General features: G+C 51.0%; 1 protein-coding gene across 1 annotated transcript in view; it reads right to left on the minus strand.

The window, feature by feature from the left end:
• Nucleotides 1-19,769, minus strand: part of srgap3 (SLIT-ROBO Rho GTPase activating protein 3) — a 76,780-nt gene that overhangs the window by 37,441 nt on the left and 19,570 nt on the right. The window contains 1 exon segment of the mRNA XM_039771077.1: nt 1,398-1,593. Within this exon segment, the coding sequence (XP_039627011.1) occupies nt 1,398-1,593 (196 nt within the window).

Raw genomic sequence — 19,769 nt, forward strand, 5'->3', positions numbered from 1 at the left:
CGGGGCGAATCCACACTGGCGTGGACGGCTAATTTATATCAAAAACATGTGCAGACGTGTGTGTGTGTGGGTGTGTGCGTTGTAGCCCCAAGCATTTTGTGCAGGTGGTCTCAGCAGGCTTTGTCTTGTGCAAGAGGCTTCAAAGTTCCCAAAGACAAAAACAGCTGCTCAAATAAAAAAAGATGTCCAGAAATTCAACCCCAATTAAGGCTTTTACTGCTTGCCTGTCTCAGAGATCTGTGGCCCCCCGCTTCTCTGTCTCTCCCTGGCATGTGTCACCACCTTGGAGCTCAATCAGAGTTTGACTGGCAGGTAGAGCAGTGAACAGGGCACACGGCAGACAGCGACCTCAAGGTAATAAAGAGAGATGAGGAAATCGTGCAGCAGGGACAGCATGGGGGCCAAAGGTGTGGCTTCAGGATCGAGGGTGCGACTTGAAGCTCGAATGAAAGACCCCAGGCCCCTTGACAGCTGGGACCAGTTAGTCTGAGCGCCTGACCTCTGTCTTGACAAGGAGCAGCACGGAGCTCAGGGACCCCTGACTGCCTGCTGCATTTGGAGGGGACACCATCTCAGAACTCCAAGCAAACATCGGCTGCTCCTGATTAGGCCTCTGCTTGTTTAGCTCCCTTTATCTTGTTACACTGGACAGACTGGCACACAAAGGGAGTGGCATGGTGCCACCGTGGTAGGGCCTCACACTTGTGTCCTGGGTGCTCCCCATGTCCACATGGGTCTCCTCCGGGTGCTCTGAGATCCTATTGAAGGTGAGGGGGGACTGGTGATGCTAAACTGACCCGTGTTTGTGTGTGTTTTCACCTGGCATTGAACTGGTATCCCATTTAGGGATTGCTTCTGCCGTGTGCCCTATGCTTGCTGGGATGGGCCCTGGATAGTCAGGTTGAGTAGATGGATGGCATGTGAAGGTCAAAGCTGTGGTGTCAGCAGCCAGTCACAAGTCCTTGTTGGTCACATTCCCATACTGATGACCTCCAAGGCGCATTTCATCACCACATACTGAATCTGGCAGCCACCACCTTCTGTTCATTTACACAGGAGTCTCCACGAGGAGGCTACCCAGTGGCCAGCGCTGAACACACTCACGCACCTACTAGTTCTTTGCCACCAACCAACTAAATGTTGAGGCCTTATATGGGACGGGGGGGGTCCTGGTCTGCCCTCTCCTCTCCGTCCGTCTCCATGAGAGTATCTAGAGTAGCCTTACACCACAGGATGCTGCCAGGCCATACAGGACATAAAAAGTGAATATGAGAACAGGCCTGCAAAAATGTACCACATGGCCGTTGGCGATCAGGTGACCGCGGCCAACGGTCAGCATTCCAGTCAAAAGAGGACACGGTGGGCAGACCCCAGTGGCAGGGAGAGGCGGGACTTACTTAAACTGCTGGTGTTCTCTGGAGCTGCGGATCTTGGAAGAGAACCTCTCTGACAACTTCTCCAGACTCCTGGCATATTCCAGCTCAATCTCAGCCTTCCTGCGGAAGAACTCCTGGAGGTCCTGCAGCAGCTGGATCCGAGATTCCGACTGCTGCTCAAGGCATTTGAACTGCTCCACCAGCTGGATACGAATTTCTGAAATGACAAAAAGGACAACAAAGAGCGTCAGCCGTGACACACGAGACCACGCGACACATCCATGGCACATTACTCAACTGTCCAGGGTGACCCTGGCGTTTGGAGTCCCCCAAACATGTGACCAGTACCTTTTTGGGTTAGGTCCATGTGAAAGAGAGGTAGGTGTGAACAGCACACACTCACACACTCCGCTCAGTCACACACTGCAGTTTGACCACCTTCAGGTTCAACACCATTCCATCTCCATGACCTGCCGTGACATCTGGCCTTCCCACCATCTCCAGTTAGACCGAGAGCCGTCACTTTAAAAAGAAGAAAGAGGCCTCGCCTCGAAGGGGCACTTCCTACTCGTAAGGTGCTGATCCAACCGTTTTAGCAAATCCCCGCGGCCGCCCGGCTCCAGACGTATAATCACGGGCTTCGATGTCGATGAAGAGCAGCTGTAATTTGGAGACAGGCCTCTGCTAACAGGCACGGACACGGATGTGAGCGCTCCAAGGACAGACGGAGGGGAGAGCTTCACAAGGAGCTGCTGACGAGCCTGGGGTCTTAGGCTGGTGAAGGCCTTCCCGTGGCAGAGGTCAGCAGGCATAGAATGTTGAACAGAAGGAGGAAGAAGATGAAGAAATCTTCATCCAGCTCTAGAAGACTGGCAGACGTCAAGCAGGGGGGAGCCCTCTGCTGATGACTGAAAGCAGTCTGGCCAGTCTAAAGGCACTTGTGCAAGGGAAGCCCCCCTCGTACTGCCCGAAACACAGAGCGCTGGTCCCAGTGCCTTTGCATTGGCCTTTACAATGACACTGCTAAGCCCAGGTCCCTGTGCCACCGCCTGACTGTCACACCTTGCCACAGTGTGTCTCTGCATAAGACGAGGAGGTGAGCAGGCAGTAAAAGAACTCCACCTTCAAAGTTACTGCCAGCGGTACCCGGGCACACGAAGGTCAGAGGAGGACCCAGTGGATGTCGGGGAACACATCCTGTGTGGATCAACGATGGTCCTGGTCAAGACCACGGCAGCAGACAAGATATAGCAGTGCAGGACAGGAGCTGGACCAGAGACCACCAGCAGGGGGTGCTGTGCCTGGGAAATAAGTGTGACTGGAGGAGTCCCCCAGACCAACAGGTGGCTCCTTAATCCAGGCTATGAGCAGGTGCCCTGGGGCGGCCTGGCACCTCCAAGGAGAAGTGGGATTCTGGACTGCAGGGACACCTGGGGCCACTAGGGGGAGTTGTCAGTTCTCAAAGTTATCAGACCAAAGGAAAAGGACAGGAGACGAAGCCGTGAGGGGCCAGGCCAGGGTCAAAGCCAAAAAGTGAAAACTGCGATGGACAACACGGAAAAACGAGATCAAAAAACAAACAAACAGACGAACTCGAGGCGCCAATCTCCACGCCTTCAGGCCTTCTTATGAACTGGTGCCTAACCGTAGAGACCGACGTTACTGCAATGCCATAGTAAATAACGTGTGCCCCGTGACTGGCAACAGCAATGGAAACGAAACACGCGCTGCTCAGACGGACCTCAACAGCGTTAATAAAAATTCAAAGTCAAAGGATTACAACAGAGATTGGCGGCTTAGGTTGTCAGAGTGTTACGATTTTCCAGAACTCTCACGTCTTTTAGGCTTTTGAGGTTCGTTTGGATTTATATTCTGTACGTACGTATGTATGTATGTATGATTTATTTGAATTTCTCACAACACCAATTTGCATCGTTTTGTTCAGCAGTTGCTAACGGCAATGTCGGGGTCACAAACGAGGTGACGTCACGGGTGATGAAGGACAACCCCAGGGGTGACTTTATTGCCCAAGTCTGTGGATTCTCAAAAAAGAAAATACCAAAAGGCGTTTGTGTGTTTCAGGTTCTCGGTTCTCGTTTGGCTTTTTGACGTCTGAGTTACGCTCGGCTTTGACGGCAGGTATTCTGACCCTCTGCTTCAGACTTCGGCTTTGGTTTTCGACTCTCATTTATCCTTCACTACAATACCCGGAGCTGCCCAGGCGCACCGATCTGATTGACATAAGATGGACCAACGTCAGGCCGTGGCCCGAAACTCAAAAGTCCATCTTTTTAACAAAGCCAAGGGTGCCAAAGAACCAAAAGGGCCCGTCGGCGGTGGACTAGAAAGACAAAAAACAACTTTTGCTTTGGCTTGGTCTCTGCAGTTGTACAATTTTGTGATCGTTTTATCAGTTAGTCTGTGTTGAGCCCCCTGGTCCACACGCTCCACTTCTCCTCATTGGGTTGATTTGCTTATTTCCGTTTCCGTTGGCCTCTCCTGGTTTAAACGACTCCTTACTGGATTCTGTTTTAAGACTTGCTGGCTATCCGCCTTTTCTTGCGGTTCCTTCACTTTGTTTTGTGGTCCTTTGGGCCCACAGGTTTCATGACTGCAGACGTGGGCCTTTTGAGTTTGGGGCTAGGTGGCCCGTGATGAGGCCTAGTCAGGGCGTTTAGACCTCTACAGATGGCACGTCCGTGGCTTTTTGAAGGCCTGCAGCTACTTGTGAGGTCAGCGTGTCTCAGGAATCACCACAATGGCAGGTCTGGCATGACAACAGAAAGAGACAGCGGAGCATGGAGAAGACGGCCCACCAAGGTCTGCCCACTGCCTCCTTTGTCCTGCCCTTCAGTTGTCTTTTTTTTTGTATTTAAACCTTTACTAACTAGGACCTCATTGCCATTCGTTGGGATGGCAGGTCAGCTCAAGGGCACCCCCTACAGGCTACAATGTACCTCTATAAATAGAGGGTCTCAACACAAGGGGGCGCAGTAAATGGCATGCGTTCTGCTCTGCAAGTCTTGCTCAGGGTACTATAAAATGCACAGTAGAAGGGCCCTTTACTAGCGGAGCCAAGACTGAAATGTGATCTTGGCAGACACTGAAATAAGACGGAGTGACCACCCTCTCCGCAAGACCCCTAAAAACAGTGCCAGGCAAGCTATGACCAGGAGCCACAAATTCAGGAGAAGAGGCCCCCCTGGGGACGCACCTCCAGCCGATGTGAGGGGGCACAGTGCCAAAGAGGAACAGACGCTACAGTGCAACGTAAAGGCTGCGAAAAGTGCCATATAAAATGAAGAGCAGGCTCTCGGGAGGGATAGCGGTGGGCACACCTGCTCCAAATAAGCCCATAAATTAGGTTTTTAAAGAAAAGCAGACCCTGGCTGCCAGGAGCATCGCGTCACAAGCAACAATGGCAGGAAACGTGAGATGAGCGACCTCTGACCCCAAGTCAGGCAGCAGCTGTCACGCTGCACTTTTAGGAACAATAAAAGAGAAAGAGAATGCTAGTTAGTGTCACACAAGGGGACAAAGAAAACACGAAATTTGAGGAAGGCCCGCTTATCAAGGACAAATCTGGCAGTTTAAATAAAAAAAAAGAAACGTCCACAACGTCCAGATCCCCGACTGGTGGCACTCCCAGCCGCCTTCAGTCTTTGTTGTCTCCTCAGATGCCACCCAAAGCAGGGGACTGATTTGATCAAGCTGGCAGAGCGATGACAGTGAAAGAAATAAAGGAACGGAAATCAACACCGACAATCAAACACACTCAGCGGGCACAAGCAGATCCACACATCCATCCTTCCAGGTCTTGGGGTGTCAATGCCAAGCCCTGGACCAGCCCTTGAGGGGCGCCACTCCACTGTAGGGCACACTGACCAACAGCCCTGGTAGCACTGCCATGAGGTGACCCCTGGCAGACACTCAGGCAAACCAAACAAGACTGGGGATGACACGTCAGAGTTCTGTTATTGATGAGGCCGAAGTTTGGCACAATCAGCGCCAGTCATGTGATGTGATGATGCATCATGACATCTTTTCCTACATAAGATGGTGGTGCCCAGCTCGTAGTGTCCCATTCAATTTTTCCAAGATAGTTATGGGCAGAGCAAACCCAGTTTGGCAACCTTACTTTGGCACACTTGTGGTTTTGTGTGTTGGCGTTTGTGCCTGCTTGCCCCTTTACACTTCCATGCTTGTCCTGGTTTTTCTAACAATCCTGGCAGCCGAATGCTCTCCGTACTTTATGTTCTTTTTTTTTTTTTTCAGGGAGTGGAGTTAGTCATTTGGATTTATTTTAAGTGGCGCCCACTCACTCACTGAAACTCCTTCACTGTACCAGCTTGTGAAGCTCCTTCAGTTTCCGCAGTCTATGCCAAGCTGATGAGCAGCCTCTAATTTAGTGTATTCAAAAATGGATGCTCCCCTCCTCCTCCTCCTCATCCCCTTGTGTGTGCCACAATTCACTTTCAGGCTCAGGATTATTCTTGTCTGAAATGGGCAAAGGCGTGCCAGGGAAAAAGTGGGCTCAAGGCAGGGGAGCTTCCTGAGAATTACCCACACTGGTGGCCTTGGCGCTGTGGGATCCCAACTGGGTGCAAAGGGCCAAGTGTGAACGGGTCAAGATGAGAATTGGCACTTCCAACCCCCAGAAGAGAGCAGTGCCCCCAGGTGGACGTGAGGGTCAAGATGCCCATGAGATTGCCCAAAGAATCAGCTCAGCGCTGGGGGCTTTGCTGTTGGTCCTCACTGCCATCTTCCGCTCTGGTCACGAGCTCTTGGAGGTGACCAAAAGAATGAGACCAAAATGTCCATGGCAGGCCTTCCTGGTGGACATCCGAGTACAGCCACTGGGGGCCAGGTAAGATGGTTTGGGCATGGAGTAGGGGGGGCCCCTGGAGTGAAGGGCACACCCAGGACATGCTGGAGGGCTGGTATCTCGGCTGAGAATTCCCAAGAAGGGCTACAGGAAGTTGTTGAGGATGGGCAGACCCTCACCAGGGCAGGTCGCCACTTGGACTTGTTACAAAAAAACGGAGGTGGAACTAAAATGATTAAGCTAACAATTAGAGGGGCACTAAACACCCCACTATGCCCATTTAGAAAGAAACGGGCCCTTTTGAAACGAGCCTCAAACCACCTCCATCTGGACAAACAGGGCGAGTCACACCCTGAAGGGGACGCCAGGTTGTCATTTAGCTACACAAGGAGCAGCTTCACAGAAAATGAAGTCAAGGAGCTGTTCAGGGCAGAAAGAGCTGGCATGAAGCTCATCTCTTGCACACCGGGTGCCACAGTCCAAAAACAGCCGGGCACCGCTTCAGTGCTCACCGTGGCGGAGCAATAGGAGACGCGGGCCCCTCATTGTCCTTCTCTTGTGTCATAAGGCAGCATTCATGGAGGGCTGGCAGTTACTGGGGGTGATCTGTCAAAGGGGGCAGCCTGAGGGAGTCTGCTCTGCCAATGTGTTGGATGGATTTAGTCGAGAGACCCCAGCCTGCCAGCCAGCAAGCACTTCTGAGCTTACACAACTGGGGGCACCAAAAAAGAAAATGACTTGGGGGCAAATGTGGGATGGGTCAATTCAAGGATGAAGTCCATTTAGTGGAGGAGAGACAGGTGACATGAGTGTCACCATATGAGGACATTGAGGAGCGACAGCATATGGCAGACTGAACGTGCTACTCGTGAGCTCGACCACTTCGCTAACACGTGACTGTGGTCATGGCATTGCGGATTGGCACAAGCTGTGCCCCCTGTCCTGGAGGTGCCATTGTGAAGGTGGCCGTTTCTGCAGCCCAGGGTGGCACTCTCGATGGCTGTGTATTTTACTTCATTTGTCGCGGCTTCAGTAAACACGTCCAGTCCACAAATCCACCGAGTATTTCAGTGAGGTTGTGTCACCGTCCCCCTGGTGGGCCTTGCTTTTGGGCTCCCCTTTGACTTTCTTCCAACGCGTTAATGAAGTTCTTTATTTAATATGGCGCCTTTTATAGTTAAGGTAAAGCCCACGATGACACAACAACGGATTGTGTCACCATCACACTGACTGGAACTTGAACCCGGGCTACTGGCGCTACCAGGCTGCAGCACATTCAAGACTGACTCAGCAATGTGAGCTGCGATTCCTGTGGACTGCCCCCCCTTTCCCACCCGTCCCAGCGCGTCCTTGACGTGTGGATTTGTGAAGAGTGAAAGTGAAGCCCCAGAGGGAGGCCTTGTATCCTGTCAGTGAGGAAGGGGGGGGGCACAGACACTCACAGGCCTGCAAATCTCCATGTCGGGGGGCAACCGAGCGGAGCCAAACACAAAGGGATGTGATGAAAGTGAGAAGACGAGGGGCAGGCTGAGCGGCCATTAAAGTGGAGGCTCTTTAATAGAATGTTAAACGTCTGTGTGTGTTTGTGCGTGTAGGGCGGGGGGCTCAAACTCGGCTCCTGGGGGTCTGAGGTGCCTGCTGGCTTTTATTCATATCCACGGTGAGCGCACCTTTAAAAACCGCTGCCAGTTAACACTTAGGACTGAGCTGCTCTGGGATCGAGGGGCCCGGTATTGGCTGGAGACGACTTCAGAGCTGGAAGTCAACCCTCACCGGTGATGGAGGGGTCACTTATAGTGCCCGGCCTGCACGTCTGAGCCCCTGGAGGAGTGAGCGTGAGTGACGGAGAGTGAGAAACTGTGTGACACTGACACCTTCAGCTGGCAGGGGCTCAACCCCAGAGGAGTTCCTGACACTCCAGGTGGGAGTGAGTTTGGCCCGTGACAGACTGGCATCCCTTTCAGGTTGAGCTCCTGCCCTCTGCCTCAGGGTGGCAGGACCTGACTCTCCAGTAACAGATGATGATGAAGATGAAATGAAGACAGACTTGCGTCTCCATCAGTGATATGAGAGCAAAAGGTTTGGTAGCACACTTGGTCATTGGATACCAGCTGCCTATCTGTTCCTTTGTCCCAACTAATGTCACCCTTCTGGACAGTACATGGAGTGGTGACACACAGATGGAGGCAGAGAATTTCTCAGCTTGGGTTGCTGAAGGTCTGAAGGCTGCCATTCTGCTCTCTAATTTGTGGTATCGCAAGGGTCTTGTGGGGCCCAAATTTCAGCTAAAAGCACACACAGTTTCTCCGTAAGGACATACGGACCGGATTGGCACTGCTGACTATTGGCCGTTAAAAACACCTTTAGATATCATGCACCATAAAGAAACATCCGGAGATAGCAACGAGACGTGCCTGGCTTCACTCCTGTGTTACAGCGGATCACCTCATGCTTCCTGCATGTGCTCTCCATGTGCCCTCCATGTGCCCTCTGCGTGTTCCAGTGACGCGGACTTTGATTTCAATGTGAAATGAAAAGCCCATTGAACTTTAAAACATGCACAAGTTCATTCATCCAATCAAATCAAATTAAGGGTACCAAAGTGGGAATCGGCGCCAGTCCCGGACTGAGCACATACCCACAATCACCCAGTCAGACGATGTGAGCAGAGGCATGGAGCACCCAGTGTAGACAGTGACTGGGATGGGACCCCCGAGCTGTGTGTGAAGTGGGCCTCGTAGCACCTGTGCTTCGAGCTGCAGCTAAGGACACAGTGGCTCAAAAAGGGTGGATGGAAGAGGTTAGAAAACCACCACGCTTTACCTACGTGACAAAACTAAAAAAAATGCCACAAATGCCCAGGGTGTGCCGGCGTGGTCGCCATCTGCATGCTTCACTTAGCTGTAACCATAAGGTGGGGCGAGGCTGTCAGCTCTTGTTGGATAATCAACCCCTCTGGGACCCGCCCTGCCCTGCCGTCAAGACGTGACACCAAAAATGTGTTGGCGGGGACTCACCGTGTCTCACAGTGAAGGACTCATCTGCTAATAACGTAGCCAACTTGCAGATGTATTGCTGAAAAGTCACCAGTGAATGACTGTCACCATTACACCGTCCCCTGAGCTGGTCCATCCACATGAAGCCCGCCATGGCGTGGCCGGAGCGATGTGACCATCAGGCTACCAGTAGGTGGTGTGTTGTGTGAGGGATCTCGGGTGGGCTGAGGGGTCCGAGTCTAGAAAGTCACCAGCAGTCCCACCCTTAACTCAGGACAGGGCCAAGTGACCATGGGGGTGGCCACCGGTACTGACTGGCCACTCCATTTGCACGTAGCGTTTTATTTTATGGATTACATTTTACGACGCGTTTTCATGTTACGTCACTCCCACTGAACAGACCTTATAGCCTCTATGCCGTACAGGGGCCACATGTTATCACTGGATGTGAAAGTCGCTATATAAAGATAACCTTATTGGAGGTCAGAAGTATTGCAAGCCCCCTTCTCTCAGTGGCAGAGGTGCCAGTCCAGGCCAGTCGAATGCAGCCGTTTTCAGCATGCTCACATGGGAGAACATGCAGACTCCACGGAAATGGCATAGCAAGGGCACTGCCACCCTAAAACACAAAGTAATATCAGGACAAACCCAAGAGGACATGCGAGAAGGCCAAAGCTCAGACATGGCGCGTGAATGCTCACCCTCGCACTTGCCCTTCTGCACCACACTGAGTCAGACTGGCACCATTCAGGCAGGAGCGACTTGGTTTAGTGCGGCTGCCCTCATTTTCTGCTGCCACTCATTTGCATAAAGCACCAAATGGGGATAAGAAAGTTCAAGCCGATGGCAGGTCACCAATAAGACAACCTGGTCAGTCACTGCAGCTCCTGCAGTAAGACATGCCAAGAAAATCAGTTGGCATGAGCAATCTGACCCACCAGCTCCTAAGATGGCATTTGCAGCAGGCGAGCACTGCAGCACATTAGCCGCATGCAGGCAATGACAGCTTGTAATGCCGAGGGCACCTGGCGCGCACAACCCATTATGTGACTGCAGTGGGCATCAGCAGAATGCAGGCACTTACCAGGACCACTCGAGAGCACCTGTGCTTCACATGAGACACATCTGACACAGGCATGTGGAAGGGCACAGTCCAACTTGAAAGTCAATGAACAGGCAGGCGGCGCCCCCGGCTATTTTTGGATCGGCAGTGAAAACAGGGAGTGAGAGGAGTGCATGGGCATGTGCCCGTGTCAGTAAGCTGATGGCACCTCTCCGTGTGTGAAAAGAATGCACAGTGCAGACTACATGGTGAAAAAGTCCCAGAGCGGCCCCCCTCCCCGATGACAAGAAGCACTTCTCCGCAGGAACTCTGGCGGCCTTGGGAGTGCCCCCGGAAAACCACAGAAATGTCTGCCCTTGTTTTCATGGTGTAAATATATGTGTGCAATATATAGAAGGGTTCAAACGGCCCGCTCTGTCAACAAAGCTCCGGGGGCCTGATGCCCGCTCTAGGGCGCCACCTTCACCCTGCTGACCTCCTTCAAAACTCCAAAAATGAGACGTCACCATGCCAGTCCACCCTCTCCGTGTTTCCACAACCGTAAAGTCAAGCAGCTCCTGCGGCGTCACAGAGATGAGATTCCTTACAACATTTCCACCCGACCGCTCTACCATGTAGTGTGCCTCTCCTACCTGTGTCTTAATCTGACAAGTCATTTATTTGGTGCCTTTCATGCCTATCTATTATATACCGCCTTTCACTTCTATATGTCATTAATGCAGTGCCTTTCGCGTCTACCTAAGGTTGTTCTTGCACGAACTATACACCACCTTTAACATCTCACTCTCTCTAATATAGCGCCTTTCAGTCCTTACCCATAGGACTGTCAGAGAGTGTCAGAGAGTGGCGACATGTAGCACATGCGTGTACAGATTTCACTCCTCAGTGTTCTCTGTCCACACAACAGTAAGGACCCCAAGCTTGTACGTGTAAGACGCTATATCAGCGCCAAACTGAGAACTGACGTCACTGGGCTGTGTGTCAAATACTTGCTATCAAAGCACTTCGGCCATAACTGTACTGAGGCGCCTGTGAACGTGCACACTGCCCCCTGGCGACTCGAACCAGCATCACGCGTGACCCCGCTGCGCATCTGAACTGCTCCAAGGGGCTGCCCCAGCGTGCGTCTCTGTTCCGTGACCGGCAGTGCACCGGGATCACCTCGGGATCGACCGCCAGCTACAGAGAAGCCTGGGAGCTCCGATTGGCGCCCAGCGTCAGAAGTCGCTGCCAGGGGCTTTTTTTTTTGGGTGCCGTTGTTGTTGTGTTTTCGTTTCCTTGTTTTTCTCTGCTCTGCCCTGAAAATGTGGCGCACCGCAGTCTGACATGGAGGTCCAGCTGGTTTAGGGAGGGGAGGCCGAGGCTGGCGGAGTAAAATTAGCTGAGGAATTCCAAAAACTCGGGCAACCGCCGCTAGCGGCACACGCGGAGCCAAGCCAGCTGCCGAGCAGCGACCGAGAGGTGCTGCCGCTTGGACCCTTTGATTTACTTTGGGCTGCCCGGGAGGGGTCTCATCGGCATGACAACTCCATTTAAACGCTGGCGATGACTTCGGATCTCGGGCCTGCCACTTTAAAATGCCTTAACACGTCCGGACAGGGAGAGCCCCGTGGCACCGCTGCAGTCTTCTGGGCTGGCATCCTGTGTCAGAGCAGACAAATTCTCCCTGTGGCTCTGTAATCTCCCAAAGGTGGGCTGCTCATGTGGATTGGAAATTCCAGTTTGGCCCAGTACGAGAGTGGGCAGGAGTGAGTCTTGTGAAAGTCATTATAGGGTCCTTAGTGTCCCACGTGCACAGTGGACTGAAATCTAATCCATGTGCGACACACTGCCACCCACCAGCACCAGGGTTAATTCTAGACAGCTCTGTATTATACACAGACACAGAGCTCCCAAAGGCACTATAACACATCTTTATAGGTTCTTGTTTTTGACAGTGGGCCACTTCTTGACACTTTGCTCAGTGTCTGCTTATTCCAATATGGGGGTCACAAGGAGCTGGAGACTCTCCCAGCAGTACAGAAATCCTGGTCGGGGTGCCAATCCTACACTGTGGGGTATGGAAGGCAAACCACAGAGGCACGGGGGTGATGCCCAGGCCAGGACTGATGGGAACTGACAGGACTCCATTAAAATGAGACAAAGTCTCATGTGTGTTGTGTGAATTGGACACCTGTGAAGTGCCATGACAGTGAAAAGAGGAAACCCCAACATCCTTTTGTGGAGGGCAATGACAGCACGTCGACTGCACGCGATGCTCTACTTCCCCAGCAGAAATGTAGGCCACGGTGCAAAACAAAAGGAAAGGAGCTATAAAAGGAGAAGAGAGCCGCTCTGCCCACACTCTCCTCACACAAAAGAACAAAAGCTCAGCAGAAACGCCTCGCAGACCTTCACCCACCAGCGCAGCCTCCTGTGTCCCATATCATCATCATCATCATCATCACTTCACCCAAAGCACCGCTGCACGTTCCACTCACATCTGGAGCACAGACTCGGGTCAGTGCCAGAGCCAGTAAACCCCACCGTCTGGCCCACCCACTGGTGTTCAATGCCAGCATACTGCGAGCGACTGAATGGGCGATTAGGAGTTCACCAGCAACAAGGTAGCACACCAAGCTGGGCACTGGCACAACAACAGGACATCAACTGTGGGTCTGCACGACAAAGCCACCTCCTGCCTAGTGAGCTGAAAAGCTGACACAGCCTGCAGGGGCCTCCGTGTGTGCCAAAGACACACCTTTGTCTAACTTTCTGTGCCCGGTCTGCACGTTTTCCTCCAAGTTCTCCAATTTTGCGAGTTTGCCCCCTGCTGGACTGGCATCCCGTCCAGGGTTCTGAGGTGCCCGTCAGTGGCACTGGCTCACCTCCCAGCCCTCTCAGTGGATGTTGTCGCTGTGCTTCACTCCACCGTCCTACTCTTCATCACTACATCATTTCCAGTTGTGGTGGTCCTCTGCTATGTGCTGCTGTCCTGTCCCCAGCAGAAATGTGCAAAACAAAAGGGGCCTGCAACAGAAAGGAGCTATAAAAGGAGACGAGAGCCGCTCACCCCGCACTCTCTTCACACCTCACTCCAAACCAACAAAGGCTCAGCAGAAACGCCTCGCAGGCCTTCACCCACCTGCGCCCAACGCCCCCCCACCCGTGCCAGATGTCAGACTGTTATGGGGCACACTTCACTCATGCTCACGGCGTAAGGCGCTATAAGATAAACTCTTCAAGACACAGATCACGTCCTGGCCCACTCATGCAGCTGCACTGATGACGGTGAACGTGAGAAACGACAAAGAGCATCCCCCTCCCCCGACAGAGGAAGGGAAAGAAAAGGCCAGAAGGCGGGTCGACTTCATCGAGCCAATCAGGGCCACGGAGCTCAGGCCGTTACCGCGCAGGGAGAAGCACACAAGCCCGCCATCCTGCTAGCGCGTACGCGCTCATGTGTCCGGTCTGGCCGCCTAGACTGGCGAGCTCATAAGGACGTGCGATTGGACGACCCACTCAGCACGCTAAAGGAGATGCAGATGAGCCCCAGAAAGACAGGAAATAAATCGGAGCGTCTACAGGGGCCGCTGACCCAAATCACGAAGCCCACAGCCTGCTGCCTGGGAGACTCGAGATGAGGAGTGGCAAGGGGGTGCAAGGGGCAGCGTGGCGCGCAGGGTGCTCATCCTGCAAATTAGAGCAGAGGATTTCAAGGCTCGGGGCGTCCATTCTGTTCAGCGTTTCTCTATTTAAATGCAAATCAGCCGTGTTGTCTGTTGAGCTGTCTGAAGACACAATGATGACCCCCAGCAGCCGAGTGCTAGTTTTCTGCACAGTTACTTTTATTTATCCATTTCAATAATTAATATGGCCACAGCGTGCAGGCAAAAACACAGACGCCGTGGATAAAGATATCTTCCTGTCGCAGGTTCCTCATGAAATCACTTAAAGCTTCAAACCATGGCTCCCCCTTGAACCCCCCCTCAGTGATGTAATTTAAACTCTACACTTTGATGACGACCCCTCTGTGGAGTCTGCGTGTTCTCCCTGGGTTCACAAGGCCCTCTTTGAATTGGGTCTCCATCCGGGGGTTTGTTCTCGTCTTGAGTCTCAAGATCCTGAAATGGGACAACATGGCTAAACTGGCTCCGACTGTGTGTGTGTGTGTTTCACCCTGCTCCCTGTCCTGGGACTGCTCCTGACTTGCACCCAATGCCTTCTGGGAGAGGCTGCAGCTCCTTGTGACCCTGCTCAGGAGAAGCGAGTTTCGACGATGGAGGCACTCCATAAATGTGGTGGTTTTCACGTCCTGGTGGACCCCCACAGCTGCAGCTTTTTATTCCAGCAGGTTTCGCTGCCAGTGTGCCATTCTCACGTGGTGTAGTTTCAGGCCTACAAACAGTTCTGAGAAATTCATAAAACTTGCTGTCTTTGCACAGATTTCAATGCCCGTGTTCCGGTTTTAAATGAGCCTTTTCCGTGAAGTTTGCCCCTCTAGTTGTATCCAATGGCCGATGACTAGCGATGAGCAGTGCAGACCTGGGTGTAAACAGCCATATGAGTGCTAGGGGGGGCACAGCCAGGTTCTTCTTAAACAACTGTGAGACTGAAGCACTCAAGGAATTAAAGAGGAAATGGCAGAAATACAAATATTCCAGAAGAGATTAATAAGGGCAGCTCACCGGACTCTGAGATCAATGAAAAGTAAGACGGAGGCACCGATAGTGAAATGGGGGACCACAGGACTGATCTTAGGAGCCACGAAGCAAACGGCAGATCAAAGCCATTAACTGGGGACGAGAGAAGGCCAAGTCAACAATCAAGTGGGGGGCAAAACAGGAAATCAACGGCAAAGCCACATTGTGAAAGTCCACAGTCGGGCAAAGTGCCAGGCCTCTAAAACGACTTTGATGGTTGCACACTAACAAGCGTTGCACGTAATCCAGAATCTTCAACTGCAGAACTAGCGTGCCATCATCACCACCACCACGGCTTACATGTATCACCACTGTAATTCTTATTCCAAGTCATAACGTCACATGACAGTCACATGATGGCAATGGCACACTGTTACCGTGAATCAGACGGCCACACTGAATGGACCCTGCTGCCGTTTCTGGGCCGCCTTGCCAGCCAACACCCCCAAATCCCCCCAACATGTACATGTTTAAATAATTTAATAAAGAAATGCAAAATCAGCAGGAGGGCAGACAAATTCTGCAGAGCTGCACAGACTAAGCTTGCCATTTCAATTTATTTGGAGCTTCATGTTTTTCTTAAGGTCCTTGTTATCTGTTCCTACTCTCTGGAAATCTAAATTATTCATATTTAATACTAGCAGATAATCAAAGAAACCCGCAAAAGGGAGCAAAACCCACGTGTGAAACAAACAAAGAATCAAAACAATAAAAAGGGACACAGGCAGATGTCAATGGCGCGGCCCCTCAGGACCTTCTACAGGCCAAGGGTGGTCCCCACAGCTGCAACGTCAGAGGAGCTCCACCCGCTTGGGTTCAACATACAAACACAGGACAGACAACCAACTAAATAAGCTTTACAAAATGATAAAGTTAGAAACACAGACAAAAAAATAAAATGAACAATTAAACACAGAAAGAAAGAAAGAAAGAAAGAAAGAAAGAAAGCACTTTCATTAACAACCACACCAAATCATTAGTCAAAACACCCAACAATTTGAGAGACTCAAGTCCTCTGCAAAACCCTAACAGCTGAAGAACAAATGAGCGTCCAGCCCCCATGGCGGCGTCCCCCCCCACCCCACCCCAGCACTCTGATGTGACCAGGATGCTCTCGACCACAACACTCAAACTGAAGTGATGGACACAATGCTGCAGGGCACACCACAGTGGCCATGTGACAGCAGTGCGGTGCACAGCCTCACCAGGGGACCCCAGAAAAAGACCACCACAACTAAAACATCTTCAGGGCAGTCCACAGACGGTTATTTTCAAGGACAGCAGCCGAACATCATAACTGAACAAATGCAAAGCCTAAAACAAGTGATGATTACGCCGTTTACAGCTGATGTCCTATGAATGAATTATGAAAAGGCCACATTAGAAACTGGGATTACCATTCATTGTTACTTTTTAATGCTCCACATCCCCCACTGGTGACCCACACCACCCGCACTTCAGATCAGGTCAGGTCATCCACGCATATATGGGCCTGGCCAGTACTTTGATGGGAGACCATCTAGGGAAAGCCGTTGGCGAGGCCAGCAGGAGGCGCTTACCCACTGGCCTGTGTGTGGATCCCAAGGCCTCAGTGCAGTGACTGGACCGCTGACTTTAGGATGAGATGTAAAACTGAGCTCCCCCAATGTCCTGGCTACATTGCCCACCATGACCTGGTCGTTCTGGCCCCTAATCACCCGCTGTCTCAGACTGGCCTGCTATCTCTGTCACCCTGTCACAGCTCCTAGCTAACATGTGGTGAGCTCCCTGGTGCGAGAGTGGCTGCCGTCACTTACCCAGGTGGATGCTGCACATTGGTGTTGACCGAAGTCTGTGTGCAGCACTTTGGGTAGCTGGAAAAGCGCTCTAGAAATGTCATTAATCATTGTTGTTATTTATTACAATAGGTTTTAGGGCTGCTCTTTCATGCTTTGCTCCTTCAGTCTTCCCTGGCATCCCAAACCCTGACCTGGTCCCACTCTTCAGGAGGTCTCCCTGGCGACCAGAATACATACAGTATGGTAGATAAGGCCTCCTGTGACTTTTATAGAATTGCACAAGCCAAGCACATCAGTAGCAGGGGCTGCAATTACATCTCCCACCACAAATGTAATCACATAATCAACACAATTATTCACTTCAACTTTTGATCATTTTTTTTTGACATTTTTTGTCACTTGTACTGATTTTCACAGGCAAGAAAGGCAAGGATTGCAGGGTATGAGGGCAGCCAGAACTGCTCAGTGCTGGGCCAGGGTGTGGCATACAGCATATTCTTATAACTTTCATTATAAAACATTCTCCCAATTCAACAATAGACACATTTCTTCTGTCTGTGAGGTTCATGTCATCTCCCCTTCCATGCTTGCTGGGTCTTAGTCTCCTGTCTGGGTGTGTACTGTTGTGTGAACTGATGGGGAAATGGCAAGGAGTAAGGACCAAGAGACAAAATCAAACACCAAGAGGGACAAAAGCTGCTAAATCAGAAAACAGCCAAGGCACCAACACCAGGATGTTAAACAAAAGGAAAAACAAGGAGAGTAAAACAAGTTCAAAAGAGGGAGCCTTTAAGGTTCATCCACAGTCTGGCAGGCCCATTACCACGGGGCACTCGCCACCTTAGTGATGTCATGACACACAAATTCCAGAGTCACGCCCCCAGCAACAGCCTTACTGTATCACAGAATGGGAATAAACAAAACATAAAGATAATAGAAAAAAAAATGGAAGGTAACAAGGCTGAAATCAAAATATACAAAACAAACATCGGTAAGTATGGATTCCCTGATATTCCAAAGATCTTAAAATAAACATTTGAAGTCCATCCATCCATCCATTATCCTAACTACAGGGAGCCAATCCCAGCCAACACAGGGCGCAAGGCAGGAAACAAACCCCGGGCAGTAAATGTTTGAAGTACGGGAGAAATTCATTCACTGCTATGAAAAAGTAACAAAGCGAGACCAATCCCAACGTCAATGTCCTATTTGCATCAGGGCTGAAAAGCTCTATGGATGAAGGGCGCACATCATCCCCTGATGAGCTTACTTACGTTCGTTCACGTGCGGACTTTAGCATCTAAGTCGGTTCATCTCACTCTACAGTATATTAACACATGCATCAGGCAGGAGCAGGAAGGACAAGCAGAAAGAAACATTCAGAGCCCAAAAAGGGACGGCAGCCCGAGATGAGCATTGTGAGCAGAAGGCCTCAGCTAACAATTTCAAGCTGAAGCCGTTTTCATCGGCACTTTCTAGCATCCAAGGCCAACGAGAAAACTTCCTCTTCTTTCTTAAGAACACTGAAATACCTGTTGGGCTTACTTGTGTCTAAGCTCCAAAGAGCAATTGTCTAGTAAATGAATTATAAATCCTCCAGCTTCGACACAGCAAATGGAATCGGCGTCAGTGTCAACAGAAGTGGCCGCTCGCAGAGCTGCTCAGAGGCTCATTCATTCCTAGAGCAGGCCCACGGCCTACGGTAATCTAATTTAATACTCCCAGCACTAAAAGGCTTGGCAACAACTAAAGCTCCTCAATCTGCTCCCGTCTGTTGAGATGGACAAGCTTTAATGACAGCAAATGCAATTATAGTAAGCTTGGGTATCAGACTTGGTAATCGGGGGTTTCAAGAAGCTACCCGATGAATTGCTGTGACGACACAGCCAGCGCTATCAGACACTCATGCGGTTAAACGGGTGGAGGTTACCCCTAAAGCAAGTGGCTCTGAACAATGAGATCATCGCCTCGATCCGTGTGTTGTGAGCAACCATATTGCAGAAAACAAACAAACACAGCAAAGCAAAAAAAGAAAAGAATCCATTTGACAACACAGCCAGCGAAACACTCACGACAGGGGGCTTCGGCCTCAGCTCTGACCTCCAACCAGAAGACACTTCCTGTCATCCCATTACAAAATGAGCCCATCAAATGACACAATTCCACTTATGCCACCTTCTTCTCTCTCTCCCGGAATATTCTACCAAGTGTGCCCAGCCTTCAGCTCTGACTGCGCTCTTCTAGTTCTGCTTGGCATCTTTGCATTTCTCACTGCAGATGGTGTCTTGTGATCCCACCACAAGCTGCACCACTTTCACATGTACTGTGCTGTATGTGAATAAGTCAATATTATGGGATACACACAAGAGAGTTCACTGATTCAAAGACTGATGGATCAACACAGGTAGGACGCAGACTGCAAACAGTAAATTAAAATAAAAAATAAAACTCCAAAACACTAGAAGAAACATCTCAATGGCTGAAAGTGGTCCAGAATGAGCAGACACCAGGACCCAACTGCTGTGACTTGGAGGTTTTATGCGCCCTCTGCTACTTTCTACACTTGAGTGCTTATGGCCATTCGATGGCGTTAATATTTTTACTGTTCTGTCCCCTCACGCACAATTGCACGATTCTGACTCTGCCCCAAGCTGTCTATCTCCTTTTGTACAAAACGAGACCTGAGTGCCCACTGTGCTCTCCTTTATCTGTAATCGTGAAAATGGCATCCAATATACGGGCTCGAATATGGTAACCTGCAGTCTGTGGCATAAGCCATGGCATCACCAGTAACACCACATCAGAAAAGAGTAAGAAAGCAAAATGAACTGTACAAAAGACTCCCATAAACAGGTCAGCGGATGCCAAGCCAGAGTGCCATTACTGGATGGCACCTCAAGGGGGTGTGCGGGCCACAATCCAGTGGACCTCATCTGTCCCTTCCAATCACCCTGCAAGTCTTCTTGTATTTCCTGTCAATGCTCCTATCACTGCTTCTGCTGCAGGAACCACAGGGTCCTCCACATTTATGAGAAATGAACCTGGGCCC

Source organism: Polypterus senegalus, chromosome 12, assembly GCF_016835505.1.
Source record: "Polypterus senegalus isolate Bchr_013 chromosome 12, ASM1683550v1, whole genome shotgun sequence".
NCBI lineage: Eukaryota > Metazoa > Chordata > Cladistia > Polypteriformes > Polypteridae > Polypterus > Polypterus senegalus.